General features: G+C 43.0%; 1 protein-coding gene across 10 annotated transcripts in view; it reads left to right on the top strand.

The window, feature by feature from the left end:
- KIF21B (kinesin family member 21B) overlaps positions 1–12,243 on the top strand; it is a 118,875-nt gene that overhangs the window by 62,638 nt on the left and 43,994 nt on the right. For all 10 annotated transcript variants that reach the window (XM_063453211.1, XM_063453209.1, XM_063453210.1 and 7 more), the window contains one exon: positions 2,275–2,451. In XM_063453211.1, the coding sequence (XP_063309281.1) occupies positions 2,275–2,451 (177 nt within the window). The remainder of the gene's footprint in view (positions 1–2,274; positions 2,452–12,243) is intronic.

The following is a 12,243-nucleotide window of genomic DNA, read 5'->3' as shown; positions in this document are numbered from 1 at the left end:
AATGGCAGTGTTGCCCAGTTTGCATCACTGCTACAGGAAGGACCTCAAGTATCCATCTGAGGAGTGGTTATTGGAGATATCCCTATAATGCAATTTTAAACACTGCTTTTTCTCTGAAAAGACAGTTTACTGCAAAAAGGGAATGATTATAATCACTACAACAGTTATTCTGGTGACTATAGTGTCCCTTTAAGTTATACCTGTTCCTTTTTAGTTTAGATTATGACCCCCTTTATAAAACATTATACTTGAGTTTGTATATTTTGCCATGGAGGGACTGTAGTTTCCATAGTTTCTCTGTTGCTAACTTTGTAGCAACTAAAAATAAGTGTGATTAAGTATTTGTCTTGTATTGTCATTTGTGGCCAGTCTAAGTGTAGTACTATACTTTCTACAGAAAAACTAGATTTACATCCAATAAATCTTTAATTTGGTTTAACACTCGTTCCCATGGCTTGCTTATTTCATAACATGACCACCACACATGTATATGGCCTGCTCTTGATGTATCTCCAGCTTTTGGTTGATAGTTATAATCTTTAATATTTGCAACCAGATGAAGATTTCATGTGTAAAATAATAACCCGTTAACAGATTAGTAAAACTGCTATATCAGAGCTGATTTTAGTTTAATAGGTTATTTAAAGAACTACTTAAATAATTGTATTTAGCTAATTTATGCTCATTATGTATTTTTAATTGTATTCACTCAGTACAGTCCAAACTCATTGCTCATTTCAACTCATTTCTTTTAGCAACTGTAAAAAAATGCAATGCCGTGCAGTAACAATAACAAATATCTATATTATTGTTAATGGTTTACCTAATAGCAGTCTTAAAAATATTCTAATTAAAACAGTTTATCAACTTGAAGGTCCTGCCTCTTCAAAAAATATTCCAGTGAGGGAGGGCGGTACCAGATGGACACTATAGCATTGGGAATACAGTTTTGTATTCCTAACATCATAGTGTTCCTTTAACCCCTTAAGGACACATGACATGTGTGACATGTCATGATTTCCTTTTATTCCAGAAGTTTGGTCCTTAAGGGGTTAAGGTAATGTGTTCATTGTTTGTACATAGATTTGCAAAACAACAACGTGATTAAGGTATTTTCCTGCACTTTGTTTATTTTATAAAATTTTTACTGTGAAAAAGTGCATGTTATTTCAGCTTGGATTAATTTAATTAATTTGCCAAAAACTTACATACATATTAAGCCTCATACTACATAACTGAACTTTATTTCATGCTGGCTAACCTTTGCGCTCTAATATATCTTACATAGAAAACTCTCTTTAGATAGGTATTTCCTCCAAAAGCATTCCATTAATTTAAATTTGGTCAAAATCAAAAACTTCCCATTCAATTTCAGAAAATCTTTTCAACAATCATCAATTTTGATCCCCCCTTCCTCTTAAAGGGACACTGACACCCAGATCACTTCAGCTCATTTAAGTGGTTTGAGTGCACTGTCCCTATTGCCCTTAGTGCTGCAATGTTAAACATCGCAGTTCCATAGAAGATGCAATGTTTACATTGCAGCACTAAGTAAGCCTCTAGTGGCTGTCTACTAGACAGCCACTAGAGTGCTCCCTGAATTAAAATGGACCTTTGGTCCGTATCTGATGCTGGACGTCCTCCAGCTTCAGATTTTTCCGCATAGGAAAGCATTTATTCAATGCTTTCCTATGGGGAGGTCTAATGCCGTGCGCATTGCATTAGAGTCCGCTTGCCGCAGGTTGGAGGAGCTTCGATGTCTCTTGGCTCTGGGATCAGGTAAGTAAATAAAAGGTTCTTAACCTATATTTACCTGGGAGAGGGGCGCGCGAGGGAGCGGGGAGGCAGGGGGAGTGATATTACCAGGAATACAGCTTCGTATTTCTGGCACCATAATGTACCTTTAATACAGTGCTACAGTCTTATCTATACAGCGCTATCTACCCACAGTGTGATTATCAGTCTTTTTTTTAATATTCTCCTATCCTATGTGCACCCTTAACCAAGATCTGCCTTGCACATATTGACAGCTCAAACACTTTTGCATTTCTCTGCCTGTTTATCTTTATGCCTACCGCTTTGATTCTTGGAAGATTGAGCTCTCTGTCCTGGTGTAAACTCCAGTTGACTTTAATCATAGCATCATGATCAGCTAATTTTAACTTTGTCTTGGATGCAGCATTATAAAAAAAAAAAAAAAAAAAAGCACAATATGAGTTTTTTTATTTTATTTTTTAATAGGAGCTTTTTAAGGTAACATTACTTTATCCACAGGACCCGTTTGGTGGAGAGTGAAGCAATGAATGAATCTCTGAGACGCAGTCTGTCTCGAGTCAACACACGTCCCACACATTCAGGACCTGTACAGCCAACTCCATCCCTGGACTCAGAAATTGATGAAGTTGTTCGAAGAGCAAAGGAAGAGGTTCAGAATCAAAGAAAAAAGGGAAGGTAAGGTAGAAAGTATAAGAATGTACACATACTAATTACTATTACATACTACTGCATGCTACTTACCTGGATAACTTTAAACAAAAATCACAGAAAAGTAATTTTAATAAATGTGGAAGCCAGTTAAAATGGACCACTAAATGATAGTGTTTCTTATCACAGACTGTGGATCATATTTGTAAGGGCAGAACTGGAGTTATCTTGGTGCTACATTAGGAGACTTACAGAAATAGCCAGTACAAAAGAAATAAAAGAGCATATGGGTGTCAATATGAACCCTTACTGGCATAAAGGAGGTTTAACACTTCCCTTATGCTCTCACCCATGTGTCAACTATATTGTAATTATCTTACCTTGAGAGTGGAGTCCGACACGCAGAGTTAGAGCACCCTTTGCAATTTTACACAAGCCACTCAAGGTAGAAATCCCCAAGGCTGTGAAACAGTGCACTGGGGCTTATAATAACCAGTGCTTCCAGGAACGAGGTACAGGCAAGGAATATCCAAAAGAGTAGTCAGGGGTGGAATCAATAGTCAGGACAGGCGGCAAACAGGCATAAACGGAAGACGAGCAGAGGATCAAAAACCAGGAGTCAGATGAACAGCAGGAATACCAAACAGGAACAAAACTATCTGACCATGTGTAACAACCAAGGCGGGGTTTAAATAGGGAAAATATCAAACACTTATCTGGGAATCAGGAACAGGTGTGCAGGGTCCAGGTGTACAGACTTAGAGAACAGGATACCAGGAACAACTTGAAACAAACAAAGATGCGTGGAGTCCAAGGTAAGGATACTGACTGGGAAGCAGGAGACCCAGGTTCAATCTCAGCCAGGCCCAAATACACAATATTGTGTATGGCACGATGATGATCATGACATATACAGGCACTGCCTGCTCACTGTCATGAAAAAATATCAAATGTGCAGCTATTGCTAATCAAATATCCATGTCCCTATTGATGGATATTGAGTGGAGGCTTCAAATTAAAAAATGGCCACTATAATTCCACCTGTGGTGAACCAGAGTCACCAGAGATTGGTGGCTATAACTAAAATAAAACTCAGCCCCACCTGTAGTTAATAAAAGCACATGGGGATGACATAGTGTTTCCTCCTGCGGGCAGCCAGGAGGGTAGGGGCTCTACTATAATAACTGGAAGGAGGAGGCAACTAAAGCACCACTAGCTCCCAAACATGTATGGGATGTGGGGGCTTTTAATTTAACAATAACCAGGAAGACCACAATCCCCTACCCATGGGCAGAGTTGGATGCTATTAATATAATAAATGGGGGTAGGCATACCACTTTACCACTCCTGGGTGGTTATGGGTCTCTAAGCCCCAAGCCAGCCCTTTCAAACTATGCAATCCTGCCTACCTCTCTCAACCTTTTATTAGTGAGGAGACAAATAAGTGTAATACTTGTTAAAAAATAATACTTAAAACTATTAAAATAATACTAAATATTTCAAAAGTTGTCTTTCTTTTTAAATGTTAATTTGTTTTAGCTCTGAAAAAGGCTCAAAACAAAGATGGATTGTAAAAAAAAAGAAGGGTAAATAAAAGTAATCCATATTAGCACATGAAGGGCATCACACAGAATGAGCTGACATGGCAGGAAAAAACCCATATAATAGGAAAAACCTTTATTATACTAACACTGTGGTGGTTGCTAGCGGAGAGCTATTTTTTTTACAGCAGGCAGTGTATGCTCACTATTTGGTAGACATGCCCCCACCCGAAGCATATCGATTGGAGGCATAAGGGAGGTGGTAAACCTCCCTTATATTAATATGGGACTCATATTGACTTTTTCTAACTATTTACTGGATGGCTGCTATTAAAAAAAAAAATCATGGGGGGCGGAGCCTAACCGCCGAGCCGACCAGACGTGCTGTAAAGCAGCTCCTACAAAAACCGACGAAATCGGGGATATAAACCCCGTTAACGGACACGTTCTGGAGCCTGAGTGCACCCACCGAATCAGGATTTCCATGGGGCGTCGAATGAAGCAACAAACGAGTAGCAAATCGCCCGGAAACCCGAATTCCGTTTATGGGGCCTACCTGTGCCGGAGCCAGGGAGAGACGGCCGCTCTCCTGGATGGTAATGCCAGGTATCGACCCTTTCAAGCACTCCTCTTTATTCCGCCCCCCCCCCCCCCGGACCGGTGGGGGTTATCCCGGTCCGCACTTTGCTCCAAAAGCACACAGCTAAGCAGACTGCTCAAGCATGACACGGGCATACTAACCAGCAGGCCCTTAAAGAGACCAACTAAAATGGCGGACGACACATTCATCCACGTGTTGAGGGTGAAGCAGCTATCGACTGCACTCCTGAAGCGCCCAGAGGCGATCCGGTCCCACTCCTGGGACTCACCAGGGGGGAGACAACAGGCAGCCCGACCCAAAACGCCTCCACCACTGATGTACGGCGAACGGAACCGTGAGTGCTGGGGAATGAGGGGACTACCCCCGGGTGCAAAACCATCTTACTTACCCATCCATGCGCAACCCTACCCACCCGGGCGGCAGGCCATGGGGCATAGAGCCCACGAGCATCATCCACAATGGCGGAAGAAAAAGAGAAGTAAGCGACAGACGACGACCCACTCTTCCGTCTCTCCCACAAGTGGAGTAAACCCGGACCCCAGAGGCAACCGAGTTTGTGGCAAGAAGATGCAGGCCTGCACTTCAGCCTGGGGCTGGGGGGACACCCTCTCTGACACATGCCTTGCAGCGAACCACAACAGCCCAGAAACGGACACACACCGCCTGCACAGAATCGGCATCGGGTAATGGAGAACCGGATGGGGACCGCATGTAAACGCTGGTATGGGACACTACCGCACAACTAGCCATGCATACTTTGGGCGCTAACATAACATACTTTAACAGCGGACTTGTGGACACTACTGAACTATTGTACACGCTTATGGACATTATGATTTCTATCAAACTTGTCTTATTCCTCGCTATGTAGGTAATTAGGTGCATGTCAAGACACATTTCATCCCACACACTCGAGGGCACACGCTCACATGCAATTGAATTATAAACGGGATGCATATATGTACATCGGGGACCATGTTACTTGTTCAACATATGAGCATTACACTACACAGACAGGGATTTGTGCATAGAGGTATATCACTATTGTCTCCAGGTCCAACACCTACTAGTTTAAACATTTGTCGTGTTACAGTTCACTTAGCCCATACGCAGGACATACCCGCCTACAATGTGCGAAGGTCTGCAACGTCACAATGGTTGTGTTCTGCTGTAATCTGAATGGTAGTAGTTTTTTGGAGTGACTCCAGCTTGAATCGCGCTATATTTACTTACTGCATGTCTAAAAAATCGTATTGCATACTGCTATTCTTTGACACTCTAACCCGACAGGCAGTCCTCTTGTTAATCGCGCTATATTTACTTACAGCATGCCTAAGAAATTGTATTGTATACTGCTATTCTTTGACACTTTAACGTGACAGGCAGTCTTCTTGCTAATCGCGCTATAATTACTTACTGCATGTCTGAGAAACTGTATTGTATACTGCTATTCTATAACACTTTAACAAGACAGGTAGACCTCTTGCTTAGATTATGTTTGCCCTGAACGACAAGATAAAAATTGAAAAACGAAGCATCGCTATCCTAGAAATGTAATAGTTTAAAGCTGACAATGTTTTAATCCTCTACTGTAATCAAACTATACGTTTCCCTCCTTCTCTTCTGTACCCCATCAAAAATGATTCAATATTGGATTTTCTCCACTTCTCCTGATAGAATCCAGGAGGCAAGTGTTCTCCCTAACTGTTTCGGTGACCACTGTTTATTGTACTGCGTATAATAAAGGCTACTAAATCCTCTCCCAAGGTTAAAATCACCAGGTCCTTAAAAAAATGTAATCTTGAATCCTTTCTTAATGACATCAATAACCTCCAATAACGATCACTGTGCATATAGACGATGGCGAAATATATGCACAAAACAAACAAATTTGGCCAAGGCCAAATATTTCTGTGAAAATCTGGACAATAACCTATCAAACCCTAGAAACTTTTGGAGAGTCATAAATAAATTACAAACTCCCCCAATCAACTCCCAACCCTTCACTGTCAAAGTGGATAACCAAACCCTGCAACTTCCCTTAGCAGATGCCTTTAACAATTGTTTTGTAGAATGCTCCACTACCCTGATTGCCAAGCTAATAAATGACGCACATCCTGAAACTACAAATGTGGATCATGCCTCACTAAATTTGCAAAGACCCAATATAGACAAGTTAATTTTTAGACCTGTACCTATTCGTGTCATTAAGAAACACCTTTAATAATTTAAAAATTAAAAACCAGTCTGGACCTGATCACATCCCAGCAATGCTGTTGAAGCTAAACCTGTCACAACCCTAATTAACGAATCCTTGATGTCTGGATACATACCTAAACTTTGGATGACTGCGAGAGTAGTGCCTATCCATAAAAGTGGTGACACTACTTTGGTTTCTAACTATCGCCCAATATCATTGCTCCCAGTATTGTTAAAAACGATCTAACTATCTGACCACTGATCAATCGGGTTTTCGCCCAAATAACTCCACTACAACTGCCCTCTTAAAAGTTTGCAATGACATCCAAACTGGCATGGAACAAGGAGACCTTACTGGAGCTATTTTCCTTGATTTTGCAAAGGCCTTTGACACAGTGGACCACGACGTTGTCCTGCACAAACTCAAAAACTCAGGTATTGGTGATTGTCCACTATCCTGGTTTTGATCATATTTATCGAATCACTCGCAATATGTATCCATTTATGACGACTCCCTCCCTCTCCCAGTCATGTGTGATGTTCCCCAAGGTTCCATTCTCTGCCACCTACTATTCACATTATTTAAATGCCAAATGATTTGCCAAATGTCTGTAAATCCTCAAATGTACACATGTACGCAGACGACACAGTAATCTATGCAAGCAAATCCAATCTACCGCAGCTTGAGGCTGTGCTCCAAGACTAGTTTACAGAGGTAGAAAAGTGGATCACAAAAAACAAACTCTTCCTAAACACTGACAAAACTGTCACAATGATCTTTGGAACAGTACCTAAATTACACAATTCTCACCTATCCATCAAAACAAATTCAAATAGCACATGAAACACATGCCACTCTTTCAAATACTTGGGTATGTTGTTAGACCACAATCTATCTTTTGACCTCCACATAAAAAAAACTTGCATCTAAACTTTATCCAAAACTATGTGCCCTGTACAGAAACAAATCCTGCTTAATCCCTACAGTAAAGGAAGAGATTCTTCAGCAAATGCTGATGCCAATCACTGATTATGGGGATGTAGTATATGCACCTGCACCGCAAACCCACCTTAATAAGGCTTGTGTTTCATTTTTTTCACATTAGAATTCGCCAGATTGCTTACATTGCCTTTGTGACCCTATGGTAGCCCAAGAATGAAAATTACCGCTATGATGGCATAACATTTGCAATAGTAGGCAACCCAAGGTATTGCAAATAGGGTATGTCCAGTCTTTTTTAGTAGCCACTTAGTCACAAACACTGGCCAAAATTGGCGTTTTTTGCATTTTTCACACACAAACAAATACTAACGCTAACTTTGGCCAGTGTTTGTGACCAAATGGCTACTAAAAAAGACTGGACATACCCCATTTACAATACCTTGGTTTGTCTACTATTGCAAATGGTATGCCATTATGGGTGTAAATGTATTTCCTGGGCTACTATACAGTCTCAAAGGAAACATAACCAATCTGGCGAATTTCAATTTCAAATGTAACGTGCTATATTTGACCCTGTAACTTCCCAAAACACCATAAAACCTGTACATAGGGGGTACTGTTTTACACGTGAGACTTTGCTGAATACAGATATGTGTATTTTATTGCAGTAAAAGCAAACAGTATTATGACATTGACAGTTAAAATGTCATGTAGACCTATAAAAATAAAAATTTCTTATTTTCTCCCATTTTTTTCATATTAAATTATGTTTCATAGCTAAATATTTGATATTAAATGAAAGCCCTGTTTCCCCTGAATAAAATGTACATAACTTGTACATTTGACTCAGTACATAACAACCTCCCGCACACTTTCTTCCCCAAGCCTAAAGTCCTTTAAAAGATCCCTCTCTACATACCTCAAAACAGAATGCAAGGTGTGATGGTTGATTATATATTTCCTACCTGTTCTTTTGTATATATTGTGTATTAATATTGTTTTTGTATTTTATTGTACCCTATTGTATCAATGCAATGTTTTGTGGTCCCAGGACATACTTGAAAACGAGAGAAATCTCAATGTATCTTTCCTGGTAAAATATTTTATAAAAAAAATAACATAATATATGTTCAGTGTCAGCTTACATTCAAGTGGGCTTATTAAAAGCTAATATCATGAGACAAAATAAAAAATACCGTATTTATCGGCGTATAACACGCACCGGCGTATAACACGCACCTCATTTTTAGAAAGAAATTCCAGGAAATTTCCCCCCTCCCATAGTATTCCCCCCCCCTCATCCCACAGTATTCCCCCCTCATCCCATAGTGTCCCCCCCTTTCCATAGTATTCCCCCATAGTATTCTCCCCCCCTCCCCTCCCATAGTATTCCCCCCCTCCCCTCCCATAGTATTCTCCCCCTCCCCTCCCATAGTATTCTCCCCCCCTCCCCTCCCATAGTATTCTCCCCCCCTCCCCATCCATAGTATTCTCCCCCCCTCCCCTCCCATAGTATTCTCCCCCTCCCCTCCCATAGTATTCTCCCCCCCTCCCCTCCCATAGTATTCTCCCCCCCTCCCCTCCCATAGTATTCTCTCCCTTCCCTCCCATAGTATTCTCCCCCCTCCCCTCCCATAGTATTCTCCCCCCCTCCCCTCCCATAGTATTCTCCCCCTCCCCTCCCATAGTATTCTCCCCTCCCATAGTATTCTCCCCCCCTCCCCTCCCATAGTATTCTCCCCCCCTCCCCTCCCATAGTATTCCCCCCCCTCCCCTCCCATAGTATTCTCCCCCTCCCCTCCCATAGTATTCTCCCCCTCCCCTCCCATAGTATTCTCCACCTCCCCTCCCCTAGTATTCTCCCCCCCCTCCCATAGTATTCCCCCCCCCCTCCCATAGTATTCTCCCCCCCTCCCCTCCCATAGTGTACTTCCCCCCCTCCCCCATAGTGTACTTCCCCCCCTCCCCTCCCCTCCAATAGTGTACTTCCCCCTCCCCTCCCATAGTGTACTTCCCCCTCCCCTCCCATAGTGTACTTCCCCCCCTCCCCTCCCATAGTGTACTCCCCCCCCCCTCCCATAGTGTACTCCCCTCCCCTCCCCTCCCATAGTGTACTTCCCCCTCCCATAGTGTACATCCCCTCCCATAATTACTTACCTGTCCTGAAGCGTGGGCCGGCTTCACAGCTTGCACCGCGGTACAGGAACTTTAATTTCATGTTCCGGTTTCCGGCGGGACTGAAAGGAAGTGTGCACACTATTGTGCACACTTCCTTTCAGTCCCGCCGGAAACCGGAACATGAAATTAAAGTTCCTGTACCGCGGTGCAAGCTGTGAAGCCGGCCCACGCTTCAGGACAGGTAAGTAATTATGGGATATCGGCGTATAACACGCACCCACGATTTTCCCCCTATTTTCAGGGGAAAAAAGTGCGTGTTATACGCCGATAAATACGGTAATTTTTTTTTTAACTGACTCTTCTTTAAAGCGACACTGTCATGCCGAACTTACCTTTCTTTAATCTATTCCTCCTCTCTTCCTCTCTCAGGATCTGTTCTTCATTTATTCCTGTCTGCTCTAGTTTTCTTTAAAACATAAGACAAAGTAGGGACTAATTTTCTTATGAGACTACCGAATTTCATCCTAACAGAATGAGAACAGTTTTTCCATTCGTGTTGGGACGCAATTCGCGACTTTGTTCGTATCGGAATTTCATACATATGAATGAAACTCCGATCCTATTTGTGCCGCAGCTGCATCTTGCTGCCGCTTAGTAGATAACTCCCTAATTCCTACAGTATTAGGGAGCTATCTACCAAAAGGCTGAAAGACCTAAATAGTTTTTTCAGCCAAAGTTACTAATACTAAGTAAAGATTACTAAGTAAAGATTACTTAGTATTAGTAAATTTTGCCCCTACTCACTATATCGCGAGTAGGGGCATGTCTACTAAACAGTGAGGAGCCTGTCACTGCTCACTGTTAAAAAAAAAAAAACCCTAGTATCCCCCCTCCCGAGCCTCCACCCGTGCCACGCGAGTGGGGGCTATTAAACTGTAGGGGGGACCTAGCGCCGGCCCCCTGAGTGGCGGGTTGAGGCCCTAAATGAGAATGTGGGGGACCTGTTGTCCTCCTCCGTGTCTCCCGCCCCTGAGCGGCGGGTGGTGACCCTAAATGAGAATGTGGGGGGGTCTATTTTCCTCCACCCCCCGGCCCCCACCTCTGAGCGGCGGGTGGAGGCCCTAAATAAAAATGGGGGGGGGGTAATTAAATGAAAATGTTACCTCCCCCCCAAAGTGACTCGGGGACTCCAAGCCCCTAGTCACCCCCCCACCCAAAACAAAAAATAATAAGCCCCTATCTACCCTCCTCACTTTAAAAAAAGTGAGGGGGGAATAAAAGAACGTACCTGTAAAAAAAAATAAAACTTACCATTTGATGTCTTCTTTTTTTCTAAAATCTTAATTTTTTTAGCCCCCAAGAAAGGCCAAATAAAAATCCATAATACCCATCGAACTTGTAAAAAATCTAATAAAAAAAACAGAGCGCAAAAAGAAATCTGACAAGAAAGAAGAAACCTGATGCTAAAATTTTCATTTAGGGCACCCACCTGCCGCTCAGGGGGAAGGACAATAGGTCTTAGGTTCCCCCTTCAGTTTAGTAGCCCCACTCGCGCAGCACGGGTGGGGGCTCGGGAGGGGGGATACTAGGTTTTGGGTTTTTTTTAACAGTGAGCAGCAAGAGGCTGCTCACTTTTTAATAGACATGCCCCTACTCGCTATATCGCTATTAATACTAATCTTTACTTAGTATTAGTAAATTTGGCTGAACGACCAATTTAGGCCTTTAGCCTTTTGGTAGATAGCTCCCTAATACCGTTGGAATTAGGGAGTTATCTAGTAAGTGGCTGCAAGATGCAGCCGCGGCACAAATAAGATCGGAGTTTCATTCTTATAACAAGTGGCGTACACACCACCCATGGGGCCCCGGTGCGAAAACTGATCCGTGGGCCCCCGCCCACGCGCTTACTCTGCGTGGGCTGGGGCCGCAACACATGGTGGCTGGCACCTGGTTGCAGGGTTGCGACCCCTGGGTCCGCGGTATGTACGCCAGTGCATGCAGATACACATACACTTAAAGGACCACTACAGACACCCAGATCACATCAGCTCAATGAAGTGGTCTGGATGCCAGGTCCCTCTAGTTTTAACCCTGCAGCTGAAAACATAGCAGTTTCAGAGAAACTGCTATGTTTCACTGAGGGTTAATGCAGCCTCTAGTGGCTGTCTCATTGACAGCCGCTAGAGGAGCTTCCGCAATTCTCACTGTGAAAATCACAGTGAGAAGACGCTGAACGTCCATAGGAAAGCATTGAGTAATGCTTCCTATGGGCGGTTTAAATGCACGCGTGGCTCTTGCCACGCATGCGCATTCGGAGCTGAGAGGCGAATCGGGGCGGAGAAATCCCCAGGGCCAAGGGAGTCCGGCACTGAAGAAAGGTAAGTGCTTAAGACACACACACACACTCACTGACAGAC

The sequence above is a fragment of the Pelobates fuscus genome, chromosome 1 (genome assembly GCF_036172605.1).
Source record: "Pelobates fuscus isolate aPelFus1 chromosome 1, aPelFus1.pri, whole genome shotgun sequence".
NCBI classification, from domain to species: Eukaryota; Metazoa; Chordata; class Amphibia; order Anura; family Pelobatidae; genus Pelobates; species Pelobates fuscus.
Note: the sequence above shows the minus strand (reverse complement) of the source record. Positions and strands in the feature narration are given on the sequence as shown.